General features: G+C 42.8%; 1 protein-coding gene across 4 annotated transcripts in view; it reads right to left on the bottom strand.

Moving 5' to 3' along the window:
- The window catches only part of LOC117530280 (thyroid hormone receptor alpha-B), a 353,233-nt gene that overhangs the window by 38,558 nt on the left and 295,125 nt on the right, over positions 1-19,550 (bottom strand). For all 4 annotated transcript variants that reach the window (XR_004566288.1, XM_034193169.1, XM_034193167.1 and 1 more), the window contains one exon: positions 7,497-7,872. Coding sequence is in view for 3 of the 4 variants with exons in the window: in XM_034193169.1 (XP_034049060.1) it covers positions 7,497-7,552 (56 nt within the window). In the remaining variant the exon portion in view is untranslated. The remainder of the gene's footprint in view (positions 1-7,496; positions 7,873-19,550) is intronic.

Genomic DNA, 19,550 nt, shown 5'->3' on the forward strand with positions numbered 1-19,550 from the left:
CAAAGTCCCTCTGTTAAATAAAAGACGTGCAGAAGAGGTTACAATTTGCCAAAGAACACATCAACTGGCCTAAAGAGAAATGGAGAATATTTTGTGGACTGATGAGTAAAATTGTTCTTTTTGGGTCCAAGGGCCGCAGACAGTTTGTGAGACGACCCACAAACTCTGAATTCAAGCCACAGTTCACAGTGAAGACAGTGAAGCATGGTGGTGCAAGCATCATGATATGGGCATGTTTCTCCTACTATGGTGTTGGGCCTATATATCGCATACCAGGTATCATGGATCAGTTTGGATATGTCAAAATACTTGAAGAGGCCATGTTGCCTTATGCTGAAGAGGACATGGCCTTGAAATGGGTGTTTCAACAAGACAATGACCCCAAGCACACTGGTAAACGAGCAAAATGTTGGTTCCAAACCAACAAAATTAATGCCTCGCAGATGTGAAGAAATCATGAAAAACTGTGGTTATACAACTAAATACTAGTTTAGTGATTCACAGGATTGCTAAAAAAGCAGTTTGAACATAATAGTTTTGAGTTTGTAGCGTCAACAGCAGATGCTACTGTTATTGTGAACACCCCTTTTCTACTTTTTTTATGCTGCATTTACACATAACGACGACAAGTCACGAATGCCACGAAGTATATATTCTTGGCCGCTGATCACGAATGTGATTATTCGGGGGCAGAGGCGTCAAGTCTCCTCAGGAACTGCTGCAACCTGTTACCACACGTTAGATTAATTGCACGTGTTGCTGGAGAATTATCAGGAACCATTACACACGGTCAAGAATAGTGTTCCAAGTTGTTGCATGCTATTGCGTGTAACAGCGCATCGTTAAGTTCTGTCACGTTGTGAACGAGGTGAATTGTCTCCACACACCCATATTCATCCAACCGAATTCAGATCGCTCCAGTTTTTCAGAAGAACTTTGTGACTGCATGCATAGTTGGGCTCTGTGCCATGGAGTGGCGTAGAGAGGAGGAGGAGGACAAAGCCAGATGTGTTGTTTCATGCAGCTCTCGTCTTTCCCAAACATCAGGCACATGCAGCAGGTGGAACCCCTGCAGGAGCGCGCTGAAGACCACTAAAATGAGACTTTTAGCCGACTCGGTGTCAGCAATCAAACTGAATACGGTCCAGCAGGGTTTAATTGTGCGCATGCTTCTTCCTCCGCCAGACTGGAGGAGGTGCAGAGATGTCTGGCTGCACATGAGTCTCCTCTCCCTTCTCTGGTTCAGACTCGTTCTCCCGCTCGTTGGTTACAACAGCAGGTGGAACACCTGCAGGAGCGTCCTGAGGAGCTTCAGCAGAAACTGTGGAACGACATTTGGAGCCGAGTTTAATTGTGCGCACGTGACAGAAAACCAGTGGTGGGCACAGTTCCGATAATCCGATAACAGATAATTATCGAAGAATGTTTTCATTATCGGATTATCTTTTTAGATAACTTTAAAAACCATTATTGGACTAATTATCTTCCGATGAATTTTTTCCGATAACACAGTTGCAAATATACTAGAAACAATACTGGAATTTATCGGTTATCTGTAACTTCCGATACATTTTTGGGTGGTTTATCAGTTTATCTTTATCAAAGATAACTTTTCAGTTATCTGATTATCTGTTATCGAAGTTAATTTTTTGGTTATCTGTGCCCACCACTGCAGAAAACCGATTCATCGTGGCACGCAGTGAAATGTGACACCGCGTTACAAGTCGTGTCAAAACTTGACAGTTTCCGTGTCACTTCGTAATAACGCGTGACAGTTTGGGCTCCAAGAACCATCACAGGAACCACTATGAACATTGTCATGTTCTATTAAGGATCACTAGTCATCAAGACGGATCAATACGCTCAGTTGCAACCTCCACGACGTGAGACAAAATAAGGGTAGTGTGTGACATTCGTGGAAGATTTTTTGACAGGCAAAACATGCTCCACGAATATCAAGGATATCACGCACCAAAATGCACTATTAAGAAACCTATTCAGATGCGTTAAGTCACATTAAGAATGTCAGGAATGTGTCACGAATGACAGAAAAATGATATTCGTAATGTGTCTTGGTTATGTGTAAACGCACCTTTACTAATATCCCAATTTCATAGCCTTAAGAGTGTGTATATCATGAATGCTTGGTCTTGTTGGATTTGTGAGAATCTACTGGTACCTTGTTTCCCATGTAACAATAAGAAATATACTCAAAACCTGGATTAATCTTTTTAGTCACATAGCACTACTATTATTCTGAACACTACTGTAACTAATGGTACAAATCCCAGACTCACTTTCAAGGAAGCAACCGACAATAACAATGCCTGAAACTGGGCACGACAGGACTTGCTCATGTTAAGAGGAAGGAAAGCAATGTTTTCTTCAGCTGTGCATCGATGTGGCAAAGGAAGAGAAAGTGTGATTAACATAGAAACAGAGAGGTTGCAGCAACAAACAAAACGCAGAGGGACACTTGAACACTTATTTGGTTACATCTCACACATTTTCTGACAACAGGGAATGCTTTGAAATGGTGTGTTTAATGTAAATACTGGAGTTTTGACTTGAAAATGGTTCACGCAGCAGACCTTCATCTCACTTGCTCTCTGTTAATGTGTCCATTAAAGTACTAACTGCATAAATCTTGATGCACAAGTTGCAGTGATATCCAAGTCTGAGTGGTGGTAAAGCATTTGAATTTGTTAAAAGCAGACAGTCTCTGCCACCCACAGACTGTTTTCTCAACACCCTGGTGCAGCTTGACGTAGATGTGCAAGTATGGAAATAATTACTCCAAAATATCAGGAAGAAATGATTTCATTGAGATCATTCAGATCAGTGAGTGTGCGCCTCGTCTTCCTAGTGCCATGTGAGATGAGGCCTGAGAATCCACTGATGTCCAGGGGAGGAAAAAAATAATAATACCAAAAGAAAATAGAAAGTTCCCTGTGGGTGTTCTGACTTCCTCCCACATCCACAGACATGCAGGTTAGGTGGATTGAGAACTTTAAATTGTCCATAGGTGTGTGTTTGCTTGTCTAAATGTGGCACTGCGACCGACTGGTGTCCTGTGCAGGGTGTACCCCGCCTCATGCCCTGTGACTGCTGGGAGAGAGCCGTTCCTTCCTGTTTAATTCCGAATAGCAAACTGGGGAACGTTTTGAAGCATGTTTAAACGAGGTATTCATAGTGACTACGGCTTGAAAATTGTTTTTCCATCAGGGTAAAAACTGGAAGCCGAAGCAGCCTTTGTTGCAGTTCTGGCCGAGAGTGTAGCTTCTTTTCTTTCTATGTTGTGTGATTTGCCAGGTCTGCACTTCATAAGTCACCCTGGTAGGATGGAAGCCTGATTAAGCAGCTCCATCCCATTTTTGCACTTTTTTTTTGATGGTAGTAGAATGGCTCCCTGTAGCTGTTACAGATAATCTGCTTTAAAATTATTGCATTCATTCATTCACTGCATGTAGACGTTGGCACAGGTGTTGGAATACAAAGATAAACACAACAGGCCATACCAAACATTCAGTATAACCAGTCTAACAGAACACGTCAAACAACAGACAGGCCATTGCATCTGCTCCTAGATCTATTTCAACTGCAAATGTCCCTGCTGCCTGCGTCCCCAGCGGCAGAGATTTTAATCTGCTAACAGCTGTCCACATTACCTCCGGAAACTATGTGCTGGACCGATTTTATTATTTGTAATGCACTGAGAAATTTGATGCTTCTATGTTCTGGGACCAGTGCATCAACCCATGTCTGATTTTTGTTTGAATGAGTGGACATTTCAAATTTGGCTTCTGTTGACTCGCTGATAAATAAAAACATTAGAATGTTCTCAAAATTTCAGGGTGGCTTAAACTTCAGTACAGTAAACCAATGCAAAAATTGAATTTTGTATAGAGACGGGATCGCGTGCTGCAGCAGACCTGGTGGCCAAAACCCCCGCAGAACACCTTGGGTGATTCGGTCATAGGCTGTTTCCAAGTACTCAAAAGAGCCCATCTAATTAAAGCCCATTATCCGTGTGCCTGGCAGTTAGGCAGGACCTGAGACGCTGTTTTTGGAGCGGCTCTCCTCTTTAGAATGGACAAAAAAACCAGAGACGCGTACACAATTCCACCTGCTCTGTGCGCTGGACTCTATATAAAATAATTATTTTGCAGCGGATTGATCATTTTCTGCCAAACCTTGGATGCTGAAAACACCTCTAATCACTTCTGGAATCACAGAGGACTGGTTCATCTGGATGCTTTTTTTCCTCTCTTTCATGCTTCATGTTGAATATATTTTGAACAGCTTAAGGTAACTATTTTTAATGGTTTTTTATAGCTTGATAAAACAGTTCCTAGCTATAAAAGTCTTTCTGTTGTATGTTGATGTCTACTGTATGTAAAAGTATGTTGATTTAATATTTTGTTAATGGATCACATGAGCTCCGCTGTGTGTGCGCACTGACGCACTGAGGCAGTGACTCATCATCACGCTTCAAACGAGCATTTAGGCAGAACGCCAGCTCACAAAAGAGTGAATTTTCAGTCAATATTGGACGAACACAAAGTTAAAATTTGGGTGACTGCGTGAAAGTGGCATGGCAGAAACTCTGCGGCAACACAGGAGGAGAGCGCGCAAAAGACCGATTTTGAAGACATAACACAAAGTTCAAAGTTGTAACATGGTGACTTGTAAACTGCGGAAGAAAAAAAAAAATATATATATATATACATATATATATATATATTATACAAATAATAGATGGTAAGGAGTCCAACATAGAGAAATTTCTCTATGTTGGACGACTTGCCATCCATCGTTATGTTCTCCACCTCCCTCCCAAACAACAAAGAGTCAAGTAAATTAGATCAATTTATTTTGTTGTGAACAGCATATGATTGATTCTGATGCGATGGATGCTTCTAAAACGTCAGTAGCGTGCTTGTCTACCTTCTTAGTGTTTTTGGCATCCTTGGAGTTCAATATTTCCACCAGTTCCTCCTCTGTGAACTCAGCAAACCTCGCTGGCAGACGATTTTCTGCTGTTGTTGACGTTTGTTGCCATTTTTTCAACCAGCGTCTGTCAGCTAGTTCCTAACCTTCATATGCCGCGCTCTGATTGGCTAGCTGTTGGTAGTAAGCTCTAACGCTATTGGTCAGTGGGAACCGATCCAATATAACTTTTGGTCCTAGCCTTTTTGGATCCTTTTGGATCCAACATAACTTTCTGGTGCCAAGCATGCCAAAATACAGGTAAATGATGGCCGCCGTGTTTACATGCCGCCGCCGTGTTTACTACATAAGTTCCTTGACCATTTCAAGATTACTGTGAACATATTATTTGGGGTTGGCATTTTATGTGTTCCTGTGAGAGGTGAGAACATGGAGACGGTAGAGGAAAGTGTCTGCTGTCGGGAGCAAATGCGGGTGTGTGAGCGGAGGGAGCGGCAGCCTGACATTTCGTGCATCGCACAACACTGTGGCTTTTGATCAATCTGCCTGGCATTGAAAAGGCTAAAACCTTTCGCCCTTGTGTTTGTGCAATATGCACAAATATGCGACACACTGGTCAGGCATATCGACAAACAAGTCCCTGAGAGCTGTGTTTAATCAAAGTTTCTGCCGCTAAAAAAAGTGTAAACAACGGCCACCAGGCGCGCAAGCCGATATGGTCTACACATAGTGACGTATTTTAGGCTCGGTGCTCAGCGGGAAGCTGGTCACGGGGCGTGCACATTTTTCAGTGGTGGGACGTTCAAATAATATATATAATGAGAGAATCGCGTCCATTTTCACAAAACGCTTAGGTTGACCGAATTATATAACCTTTGTTACATGTAATAAGACTATGATGTCTAAGTGTCATATCCACTTTAAAGCCAGGGAAAAAATATAGCCAGCAAGCCATGGATGGATTTTAAGCCAGTGAGACTGAGTACAGAGGCGGCTGTCCAGGAATGGAACAGCAGCGCGCACACGGAAAAGAGCGATTTTGCAGAAATAAACAGATGAACACAAAGTTTATAGTGGGATTATGGTGTATGTGTTTTAGCCGCAGAAGAAATAAAGCCAGCGAGCCGCGGAGCCAGCGAGGAGCACAGAGGTGGTTCTCCAGGAACCCGTGGTTCGGTTCTAGCTAGTCTGGTGCAATACAGGTGGACAGCAGCCTGGTGCACAGCGCACAATCATGGGACTGTACTAGAGCATCTATTTTTGGACTGCATTTAAAAAAATGTGACATCTTTAAATGCTGCTGTGAATCTGTGAATTGAAAACCATATTTTAAAGGGACCAGGTGTTGGAGGGCTGGAGGTTTGGACCAAACCCATGTCTAAATGTGCGCCAACATGGCGTTATCATGGTGCTATCACGGCACTACGTGGCTTAGTGTGGCTGATGCGAGTCATTCAATGCTCTAATGACAGGTCAGTCGTGGTTCACTAGAGACTGCTATGTGGCACATGCGGGGTACAGAGAGGCACATAGAGGCACCTTCACAGCGGATACGTGATAGATGAAAATGTGGGTCATTCTTTGAATAATCGCTAACACGCCGATGCATGGCTCATTATTCATCCTTCATTATTCGGTGGGACCCAGGCTTAAAGAGCTGATCCACCATTCCTTGACCAGGACAGATCCATATTGCTCCTCCTGAATTTGTGGCTCCACTAACAGTCTGCTGCCACCTCAGTTTGCCAATCCAGAGGTCCTGTCCCAGATTTCAATACAACATTGTACAGGCATGTCAGCCATGACAGTCCAACAACATCCAAAGCCTTCAGCATCTCATCCACTCCCGGTGGTTTGCCACTGAGGACTTTTTTTGACTACCTCAGTGATATCCACGAGGGAGATGGCACCACATCCACCTGAGCCTTCCATTCCTGCCTCTCCTCTATGGAGTGTATGCCAATAGAGGTTGAGGAGATCCTCCAAGTGTTCTTTCACTGTCTGTTGAAATCCCCAATCCAAGCTCTCCACCCTTGCTGAACACAGCTTGGGCTCAGAACTGCCTCACTTTCTTAAGCTGTCTGATGGTTTGCCAGAACCATTTTGAGGCGAACCCTAAGTCACTCTCCATGGTCTCGCCAAACACCTCTCACACCTGAGTTTTTGCTTCAGCAACTACTGAGGCTGCAGTCGTTCTGACCTGCTCGTGTGCACTTAAGACTGTTGAGTTTTCAACTCCAACCACTATTAAACAATCAGAAAGTAAAGTAGAGGATACACGGAAAAGAGGCTGCCATGTAGTTTTGGCTGACTTGAAAAACAACAAAAAAAAGACGTACAAACAAAACAGCACAACAAAAAATATTGAGATGAAGAGAAAGTGACAAATTAATTTACAGATGTCCTCATAATACCTCCTTCTATACAATACCTTATCAACAACTTTTAAAAATACTATTGTCTCAGTGATCACGTGATGGACTATGAAGTATCACTGAAGCCATCATTAAAAATCTAATATGTTGGAGGAAATGTAGCAAACTCACCCTTTCTCTTCTCCCTCTGATGGGTTAGACTCCTGCTCCTTGGGCATGTGTTCCATTCACCTTAATTCCATCCAGCAGCCAAACATGCGAGACTGAGGCGGGCCCCACCCTCGGATGCACACTTGTCATTCGCTAGGTGTGGGGGGTGGGTGGGGGCGAGGAGTTGTGGTCAGTCAGTGAAACATGACAGGGTCCCGTCCCCGGGTCTGGGATCTTCAGAGGGGGTTGACCCCCCAAGATCAGCTGGGGCTCAGTTAGAATCTGTGATGTAGGTGTGGTGGTGTAAATTTGCTGGGGATGAAATCCTCAGGCTCCAAGGCCGAGACTACAGCCGGGTGTCGGTCTCAGGAACACGGAAGGTGAAATGTGATCCACTCTGGAAAAGAACAGAGGCTGCAGTCAGAAGATACCTCCACTAGAATACGATGCTCTTATGTTCTTCACATTTACTTTGATTATAATCGTTATGCCTTTGTTGTTGTGTATATCTTCAGTTCAGTCATTCATTCATTCATTTTCTATGCTCGCTTACACCAATCAAGGGTCACGGCACTCGAAGGGCGAGTGGTGGGGCACATCCTAGACATGACGCCAGTCTATCGCAGGGCTGCATACAGACATACAAATGCATTCACACTTGCATGCACACCTATAACGCTCTTCTATTTGATGCGGCGGCCCAAAGCTTCTCTTTGGATTTAGCAATCCAAACACTGTAAAAATGTCCACCCATCTCAATACCACATGTGCATAGTGCTGTTCCACTGGAGAAGTTCCACCAAATAATTGTGTGCTTCTTTTAAATAAATAAGCAAAAATCCAAATCCGGACCTCTGGATTGGTAATGCTATTTTAGTAAGACAAAAAAAAAAAAAGATTTAAGGGGCCATTTACACCTAATTAAATTTTGCAAGCTTATACATGATGTCATATTGGGGGAGGGGTGGTGATTAAGTGCACTAGTTTCCAGTGCAGAAGTCTCCTGGTTCAATGCTCTCCCTGCCCATACGTAATGTGAATTTGAGTCAGGAAGGGCATCCGGCGTAAAACCAGTGCTAAATCAACATGGAGATCCACCTGGGATATGCTGTGCAGACCCCAAGTGAAACAAGGTAGAAGCTGAAGGGACTTACACATGTTGTCATACAGATTTCATTTGCAACAAATGCACAACTGATCAATTTATGACTCTGCCCACCTGCACCACTGTGCAAATTGACCTACATATGAACACTGCAAAATCTGCATTTGGGCCCATTCAAAATAGTATTAAATCAACTTTATTGTAATGCTAAATGCTAAACTCTATTCCAAAGTTAAATCAAGATGATCGACAACAACAACATACTGTATGTTATTTAACTGCATGAGCCTCTGAATGCAGTACAAATGTAGGTGGAACACAGTAATAGTACCTAGACAGCTGCCAGATTGCAGTAAAAACAATAAGAATGCACTTAAACGGTACAATTGTTTAGAATGCAGTCAGACGGCACTTCGACTGCGCCATGAATGTATTGAACATGTGCAAAACATTCGAGGCGGCCGCACGACTGTGCCTGACTGATTAGACTGCGCTCAAGATATCTGGTCCGACTGCAGCCAATGCACCTCGACATCTCCCGAATGTGGGTCAAATTTTCAAAGGACACAGGGGACGGGTTTGAAGAAATTAACTGGAATTGACACTATTGTGGAGGCGTTTTGTGTAAGCTGCTATAATCCCCCTTTACCTTCATATGATGAACAAACCTCAATTTCCTCAATGTTACATGATTCTGAATGTTTCATTATTCTCCCTCTCTCTCTCTCTCACACACACACACAGACAGACAAAGAAACTGATGTAGTGAATCAGACTCATTCACTCATTTAAAAAAAACGATGACAAATGATAGTTAAAATTAAGTGTCAGTGAGACAGACTGGACAGATTGTGATGTTAGAGCCAGCTATTTTTGCATATAGTACAGAAAATTAGGTGCTGCCACAACAGGGTGAATAAACTGTTTGACCAACAACAAATGTTACTTTAAGGATCCAAAAATAAGATTACATTTCCCTCTGCATCACGTTCTTTTGCCTGTGCACCAGTAGTGCAGCAGGGTATTGTTATCGCTGATGTGTGACAGTGTACAAAATAACTTAGAACCCGGTGAATACATTTTCACCAGACTTGGTAGGAACATTCCTTGGGGTCAGTGGCTCCAGATGATTAACTTTTGGAGTAGTTCTGCAAAACTTCAAGGTCCTTAGGGATGGGCAATTGTCTATGTAACTGCCGCATCGTGCACATACTTTAGATTTTTTTAAGTTATTACTATTCATTTATTTATTCATTTACTATTACTAATTTACTGTAATGGGCCTATTAAAAGTGCACCTTGGCTGAATTTCAAAGCAGGTCTCTCTTGGTGGGCAGCGTGGTGGATTAGTGATTAGAACTGTTGCATCACAGCGAGGAGGTCATGGGTTCAATTCCCACCTGTGGCCTTTCTGTGTGGAGTTTGCATGTTCTCCCCATGTTTGTGTGGGTTCCCTCTGGGTGCTCCAGCTTCCTCCCACATCCAAAGACATGCAGATTAGGTGTATTAGAAACTTTAAATTGTCCATAGGTTTGCGTGTGGGTGTGAATGTGTTTGTTTGTCTGTATGTGGCCCTGCAACAGACTGGCGTCCTGTCCAGGGTGTGCCCTGCCTTGCACTCTATGTCTGCTGGGATAGGCTCCAGCTCCCCGCGACCCTAAATTGGACTTAGGGCCCGGTCCCACTGGCGTTTAGGAACATTTGCGTATGGATTGCGCACAAAATTGGCCCATATTTGCCAAACATCCACAATATCCGTGTAATATGCCTGTATGAGTCGGTCGTCATCCGAACACACCCGTGATCATCCACAGATGCATGCATGTCTGCTGCCAGGATTTTTGAGCTGTTCAAAAATCTGGATGCGGATGACATCCACCTTACATACTCCATATACGAGGTCTATTAGAAAAGTATCCGACCTTATTATTTTTTTCAAAAACCATATGGATTTGAATCACATGTGATTACATCAGACATGCTTGAACCCTCGTGGGCATGCGAGAGTTTTTTCACGCCTGTCGGTTACGTCATTCGCCTGTGGGCAGTCTTTGAGTGAGGAGTCGTCCACCCGCTCGTCAATTTTTTTCATTGTTTAGGAATGGCTCAGAGACTGTTGCTTTGTTTGATAAAAATTTTTTCAAAACTGTAAGGCACAACTGAGTGGACACCATTCAATAAATTCAGCTGGTTTTCGGTAAAAATTTTAACGGCTGATGAGAGATTTTGGTCTGGTAGTGTCGCTTTAAGGATGGTCCACGGCACCTGACGGCGATCTGCGCTTCGAGGCGGCAGCGTCTCGCCGTTTCAAGTTGAAAACTTCCACATTTCAGGCTCTGTTGACGCAGTAAGTCGTCAGAGAACAGAGAACTTTCAGAAGAAGTCGGCATGAGGAGTTTATTCGGACATTCTATTGTTAACGGTCATTTTGTAATGAAAGAACGTGCGGGCAGAGTCGCATGTCGGGCTGGACCCGACCGCGGGGGGTCGCGGCAGGAAAAACACCTCCGTTGGAAATCTTAACGGGCAAGTTGGAACATGCCCAAGCTGTTAAACAATTTCTCAGTTACTCACTTGTTGAAAGCCATTAAAAGCCGCCTGAATTCTACAAATGGTTTTCAACACGGAGGTGTTTTTCCTGTCGCGGCGCACACAGATTTGCCGAGTCGTCACGGAAACGACTCGGCGAATTTGCGCGTACGTCTTTCATTAAAAAAATGTCCTTAAACAGTGGAATGTCCGCATAAATTCCTCATGCCGGCCTCTTCTGAATCTTCTCTGTTCTCTCACGATGTCCTGGGTGAATTAAGCCTTAAATTAGGATGTTTTCAGCTCGAAACAGGCCAACGACAGCGCCTGGAAGCGCTGCAGGACGTCCCGCTCCATGGGAAGTCCTTACACCGACAGAAACACCCCATAATCTCTCATCAGCCGTTAAACTTTTCACAGAAAACCACCTTAATTTCTCGAATAGTGTCCACTCGGATATTCCTCACAGGTCCAGAAAAAATTTTGATAAAGCAACGCGCGCCGTCTCGAGCAGCGTGTGAAACAAAGGAATTCAGCCGAGAGGGCGGGACCACATCTCACTCAAGGCCTGCCCACAGGGAAATGACGTCACCGACACGCGTGAAAAAACTCACGCATGCGCACGAGGGTTCAAGCATGATTGGTGTAATCGCATGTCATTCAAATCCATATAGTTAAAAAAAAAAATAAAAGGGTCGGTTTATTATCTAAGAGACCTCGTATACTCAGTTCATACACAATACATACTCACTCTATGCGCTGTATATCTGCCGTTAACCGCAACTGCAACTGACGGGGAATTGCGGCTTGGCAGCGGACCGGGACAGTGTGTAAAACAGATATATTGCGTGCCCATCATGTCCACATCACAAACTAAAATAAGTTGTAGTGAATGCATACAAATTGGCCACGAATAAAGCGTTTTCATTACATCTGCTTTGCAGCTGATTTGCGGACAATCTGTGAATACATAACAAACACGTCACGTAAACCCAAAGTACTATATGTGGCAGAAAGCGACATACCTGCCAGTCAGTGCTGGTCCGGCTGTGTAAATCCACAAAGATGTAGCTGCTGCAATCCAGGACTTTTATTTAACACCAACAAAAGGAAGAGTTGCTGTTTAGCCACAACTCACGCTGAAGTCTGTTTCTGTGACAAAAAAACACCATCTCACACCCCGAGCGGCTTCCCCCTCCCGCTCCCCAAACTCATGAACAGTTAACCCTCGCAAAACAAAATGAACAATAACTCTGTGATCAACTTGTCCAAGTCCAGCACTTGCTCCAGAGCCTGTATTGTTGGTGTGAATAGTGATGCCGAAAGGAGCGAGTGCGCTTATTTTATGACCGCAATGCAGATGCCGTGCACGCGCAACACCTGCGTGATGCATTCATAATACACCCATAATACTGCCGTGATAATCTCAATGTGTCGGATCAGTTTCCTCACTACATGCGTTATATAACCGTGATTGTTCATCATATATTCGCTATATATTATTAATATATCCGTAATTCATACTGGGACATTTGTCATTTTTGGCCATTTTTGTTGCGGACGACGACAAACGCCCGTAATTTGTGTACTCAATTCATGCACAATTGATCCTCTCCCTAGTGGGACAGGGCCCTAAGCGGTTGAAGATGAGTGAGTCAGTGAGGTCTCTCTTGTCTGTGTTCAGAGAAGCCAAATCCTCATCAGGTACAACATTCACTTTAAGCAAAAGTCAGTTGTCACCTGGTAGCATTCAGAGCTGCAAAGTCCACCTGCTCCAGAGGCAAAAGTCCTGAAAAGTCATTTCTTTCAGACTTCCCCCTGAATGTCAGATTAACTCCAGGGAAGGGAACTCTTGTTTATATCTTGGATTTTTTTTATTTTTTTGTGTGTGTGCGGTGTAAACTGGATGTTTCTGTGCTCCACTGGGCAGGTGTGGGCCAAGTAACACAGCACCTCCTCCAGGCACATTCAGCTGGAGCGCCTGTGTATGGCTCCAGCACATCTCTCTGTATCTCCTCGCAAGGGAACTCTTCTCCGGGAATATGAACAAATAAATATATATTTATGTTCTAGCAGGAACAATGGGAATAATGTGTGTGTGTGGCAGGGTAGGGTGCCCAGGATCACAAGGGTGGACCCACATCTTGATGTCGATCAACCATCCAATTTAAACCTTTCTTTCATGAAGGACCAATAACATAAATATTGAATGTGACAGAAAATGTTACTCCTGCACCTCATAATTAGATTCAGCTGATACTCTATTTACATATCAACTACACCAAATTCAAATATTGTGGCGCACTGGCCTATATTCGTGGAGTCATGATGTCTGCCATGTTTGAAGTAGTGCAGTAAATACTTTTACGATGCATAAGACAACATCACGCAAGTCTCAATGTGACATTCAAGACATTTGATTATGATGCCGGGAGGAGACTCTAAATCTTAGTTGTTTGCATTCTAATACTGACTTTCAAACTGTATAAACATGTACGCAACGGTTCAAAAAGGCTCAACTACAAGCATCTTGAAGCGCTCTCTTTCCAGCAAGCTGAATTTTAACTGCACCTGCAAAAAAAAATGCCCTTTAGAATTCACCTTTTTAATGCAAATGAGTCATATAAGAGCATGCATGTTGTTACCTGAAGATATTTAGGCCAAAAATGATTAACGACCCTCATCAGAAAGAGGAGAAAAAAGCAGGTGGATAAATTATTTCGTACAATGTTGGCCTCAGTGTGTGAGATCGATGTTCTAAACTGAAAAGACCAAAATAATTTCCAGGAAGTTTGGGAGGGGTTTGAAGAGTAAGAAATCAATAAAACACATACGGTGTACATATTTTTCTCCAGATTTACAATTACTTTCTGACTCTTGTGTCTAAGCGTCTCGGAATGGACTCCATCGAGGTCATGTCAGCGTGGATTGCAGGTCTAAAACTACAGACTGATGGGCCGTGCTAGTGCTGAACAGCCGCGGTGTGTCTTCTAATTTATTATTAAATACAACCCACATGATTACTTTCTTTCTGGGTTTTACTGCAAAGCTTGAAAATTCTCAACACGACCAACTGATACTATTGAATCTTCAGTCGTAAAGTTTGCTCAGTATGTGAGACAATACTGCACGTGGTTGATGTAAATGTGATGCTGTGTGAACACTAGCATGGTGAGTGATGCTCCACACGCCAGATATACATAGATACATTTCTTAAAGAGTTCTCTTTTTTTTTTTTGGAGTTGAAAGAACATGAGGGCATTTCTGCAGGCCAGACTGGATGTTCCTTCTCTAAAGTTGGTAATAAAGCTACTATTTGCACTGGTATAACACAAAAAAGAAACAGTGATTTATGCGTCAAAGGGTTTGTGAACACTGATGCACACACTTTGTACAGTTTGTTATTAATAGAAATCCACTTGCGCCAACACGTGTATCGTGTTAGGTCAATGTTATATTGCATTGTTACCAATGCTGATAGTAATATGTGTATCAGGTATCAGCCTGGGGGATTGACCTTCACATAACTGACCACTTTTTACAACTGCAGTGGTGTCAGAACAGCAGCTGAAGTGTGTTCTGCTCAGTTTCATTTGTATGCCGTGCTGAGTGACAGCTGTGTAAAGCTACAACTGATACCAACATAACACTTCCAAAATGTGCTCAAGAAAAAATGATGTGGGGTAAAGTCCTGTTCATCTCGTGTGTGAGTGCTTGATATGGAAGTTTTGGATGAGCAGAGGTCAGAGGTCTACATGGTTTGAGGTGGAGGGTCTACTGCCATAATTAATCTGGCCTTGGCTGGAGAAGTAACCTGGGTCCCATACAGGAGAAGTCATAGACTCTCAAATCCATAAAGTTACAGCTATGCATCTTTAATTATTATGTCAAATTTAATACAAGATGACATGAGATGTGAAGGGCAGCTGAGGCCATCGTACCAAAATATGCATTCCACAGTTCCCATATGTAGAAAAAATAGCTTATTTCTTGGATGTTGCTATGGAGTGAAAAAGTTCTGTGTGTGTGCGTGTGTGTGAAAATAAACTGACGGAAACAAAATCATGTTCTGGACTCAACTACAAAATTATTTCAAGTACCCAGACAAGAGCCTCGTGTGAAAACACGATGATTAACGACACTTATGAGAAGTGAATTATAAACACAAGCAGCACATGAACACAACCGCTCAAGATATTTTGAACTGATTATCTTAAATTTTTGTTTTTAAGGAAACATCTTCAGACACAACAGGCATGGCAGCAGATCAGCAGCTTTTCCAGTGAGACTTGAGTACCTGACTTAATTTGTTTCATGTTTTATATGGCTAAAATAAGAATAAAGAATCCTTGATTCCTTGACATACACAATAATAATATTCACATTCTACTCTGGCAGAATTTCAAAGTTCAAATCTGGTTTTGCAGTCTGTAGATTCCAAAGTTCAAATCTGGTTTTGCAGTCTGTAGATTCAAGTATCTGACAAATCTTTTTGAATGTCCAAGACAGATAGATAGTACAAAAAAAACCTCAAATGAAATAAAACTTAACTTTTTTGTAATTTCAGCGACAAATCAGGATATTGACTATCGTCAAAATAAAGGACATCCATCCATCCATCCATCCATCCATCTATCTATCTATCTATCTATCTATCACTCAAATGGTTCGGCAAGAAAGACTGTCGTCATTTAGGGCCACATAACACAGGACGGCATCCTTTGGGAGTCCATTGTGCATCCTAAAAATTTGCCAGAATGCAGAAGGGAGGTAAAAACAACTGTGTAATTGCTTCAGCGTCACTTGTGCGTAGTTTTTGTCTCCTGTGGATTTGAGGCACTACAAATGACATCACTTTCCACGGATTTTCCGACATATATGCTGCATTTGAGTGTGCCGTGGTCTAAAAACATGATGTCATATTGCCTCACAGTTCATGCACCAAGACATCAAACAATTCTGCCACGCCTCCTCGCTGAGAGAGACAGAGAGAGAAAGACAGAGAGAGAGAGAGAGAGAGAGAGAGAGAGAGAGAGAGCACTGTTTTTTGATCCGTGTCTACTTGTGCTGAACTGACACTGGAGCTTTCAGAAGCCCAGAATGTACCATCAGACAGCCGCAGGAAAAGTAGAAGACATAGCTCTCTGCACAACCCAGTCTCACGACATGTCATGATTCAGGAGCACAAATATACATTAATCTATTGGTTTGTGATATTGTGAAAAAAGAGTCTCATTTTCGTCACAGCAGCACAAATTCATTCTCATTCATTCCGTGATGGCTGCACGAAATTAAAAGTTCAGCGGGGTATCGGGGTGGTTATGGTTGGGGGTAGGAGTAGGGTTCAGTTATGGTTAAGGTTAGGGTTGGGGGTAGGAGTAGGATTAGTAATAGTGAGTTAAAAAAAAAATCCGTCACGAAAATTTGAATCATTTCGTGACGGGAGCATGAAAAAAAAACGTGAGACTGGGCTGCTCTGCCTGATCTCTACTCAACGTTTTGAACATGCACAAAACTTTCTGATGAACTTGGCAGACATCAGCTGATAAGGAACTCATTTTGCACTTTATAACAGTGCTTTATAAAATGAACTTAATAAAAATCACGGCACACAGCTCCGATCATTGTGCGTTCATTCTTCATCTGTTGGGTGATCATGGCATCATCTGTTCATTGTTTGTGTATTGTCTGTGCATCATTTGAGCGTCCTTTAGCCTTGGAGATTGTTCTGCATTTGTCAGATGCAAGCTCTATACTTAATGGTGAGGATGCCGACCATGCAGTTTAGTGTGCAACCACCAAGCATGCCTTGGCATGTACTGTTCACCCCTTCAGCACCCTGTGGCATCTTCCCCAATTTTTTTGCTCTCACAGTGGACAAGGAAAGGACTCTGTCTCTGTGTAGCCGGGGGGTATTACGGACTTTTCTAATAAAAAGGCAGAAATAATTAAGAGGACAATGGAGGTGTGGCATGATGGCGCCTGGCTTGACCTTGCCGTCACTGCTGCCCGTGTACCTGTTGTGATTGTTTTGTTGTTAGTCTTCCTGCTGGTCCATCACAGTCTTGCTGCTTTCTGGATGTACAGTAGTGTTCAGAATAATAGTAGTGCTATGTGACTAAAAAGATTAATCCAGGTTTTGAGTATATTTCTTATTGTTACATGGGAAATAAGGTACCAGTAGATTCAGTATATTCTCACAAATCCAACAAGACCAAGCATTCATGATATGCACACTCTTAAGGCTATGAAATTGGGCTATTAGTAAAAAAAAAAAGCAGAAAAGGGGGTGTTCATAATAATAGTAGCATCTGCTGTTGACACTACAAACTCAAAACTATTATGTTCAAACTGCTTTTTTAGCAATCCTGTGAATCACTAAACTAGTATTTAGTTGCATAACCACAGTTTTTCATGATTTCTTCACAACTGCATGGCATGGAGTCAACCAACTTGTGGCACATTTCAGCTGTTATTCCACTCCAAGATTCTTTAACAACATTCCACAATTCATTCACATTTCTTGGTTTTGCTTCAGAAACAGCTTTTTTGATGTCACCCCACAAATTCTCAATTGGATTTAGGTCCAAGGATTGGGCAGGCCACTCCAAAACATTAATTTTGTTGGTTTGGAACCAAGATTTTGCTCGTTTACTAGTGTACTTGGGGTCATTGTCTTGGTGAAACACCCATTTCAAGGGCATGTCCTCTTCAGCATAAGGCAACATGACCTCTTCAAGTATTCTGACATATCCAAACTGATCCATGATACCTGGTATGCGATATAAAGGCCCAAGACCATAGTAGGAGAAACATGCCCATATCATGATCCTTGCACCACCATGCTTCACTGTCTTCACTGTGAACTGTGGCTTGAATTCAGAGTTTGGGGGTCGTCTCACAAACAGTCTCCAGCCCTTGGATGCAAAAAGAACAATTTTACATCATCATCAGTCCACAAAATATTCCTCCATTCCTCTTTAGACCAGTTGATGTGTTCTTTGGCAAATTGTAACCTCTTCTGCATATCTTTTATTTAACAGAAGGACTTTTCAGGGAATTCTTGCAAATAAATTAGCTTCACACAGGCGTCTTCTAACTGTCACAGCACTTACAGGTAACTCTAGACTGTCTTTGATCATCCTGGAGCTGATCAATGGGTGAGCCTTTGCCATTCTGGTTATTCTTCTATACATTTTGATGGTTGTTTTCCATTTTCTTCCATGCGTCTCTGTTTTTTTTTTGTCCATTTTAAAGCATTGGAGATCATTGTAGATGAACAGCCTATAATTTTTTGCACCTGCGTGTTTTCCCCTCTCCAATTAACTTTTTAATCAAACTACACTGTTCTTCTGAACAATGTCTTGAACATCCCATTTTCCTCAGCCTTTCAAAGAGAAAAGCATGTTCAACAGGTGCTGGCTTCATCCTTACATAGGGGACACCTGATTCACACCTGTTTGTTCCACAAAATTGACAAACTCACTGACTGAATGCCACACTACTATTATTGTGAACACCCCCTTTTCTACTTTTTTTTACTAATAGCCCAATTTCATAGCCTTAAGACTGTGCATATCATGAATGCTTGGTCTTGTTGGATTTGTGAGAATCGACTGAATCTACTGGTACCTTGTTTCCCATGTAACAATAAGAAATATACTCAAAACAATTAATGTTTTTAGTCACACAGCACTACTATTATTCTGAACACTACTGTATGGCTGTCAGGCTCTGCTAAATATCCAAGCCTCTATGGAGAATCGTGGTGCTCCATTTTCATCTTTTTGTGATGTGCTCTTTTGGGGGCCGTTGTGCACTCTGCCGGCAATGCTAGTGCCAATCAGGATATTGGAGTACAACCAAGGTATGGACCGGACTCATGCCATATGTGTCCAAGCGGGCATCGGTGCGGTCACTCACTCACTCATGCATTCACACCTCCACTCGTCCTCTCCTTCCCAGCGCTACTAGCCTCACGTGCGTGTCCATGTGCATGCGTGCATAGAGCAGGTGCTAGACTGATGACATGATCGCTGGGTGTGTGTGTGTGTGTGCGCGCGCGCTCATGACGGCTGAATGAGCAGCTATGTGTGTGTGCACCGCTGTCAGCTATGCTGTCCCATGCGTCAGACGCAGCCTTTCCAGGGAACTTTAATTTTTTTGTGTGTGTCTTGGCTCAGTTCAGCAGCACAACACAACTCTGTACACCATGATGGTTGGATTATCACATGGGATTTATTTTTGCCATGGTTGATTCAGCACATAGCAGCTGGGTGAGAGAACTTTAAGTACAGGCTGTGGTGCCGGCTCCACGTCGACCCTGTGCTGTGAAACATTCCTGGGCCATTGCTGGAGATGAGATTCATGTTTATTAATGTTGTCATGGCCTGGTAAAACAGTTCCACGTCATATCTCCTACATAGTTAGAAGGTGATCAA

Source organism: Thalassophryne amazonica, chromosome 18 (assembly GCF_902500255.1).
Source record: "Thalassophryne amazonica chromosome 18, fThaAma1.1, whole genome shotgun sequence".
Lineage (NCBI taxonomy): Eukaryota > Metazoa > Chordata > Actinopteri > Batrachoidiformes > Batrachoididae > Thalassophryne > Thalassophryne amazonica.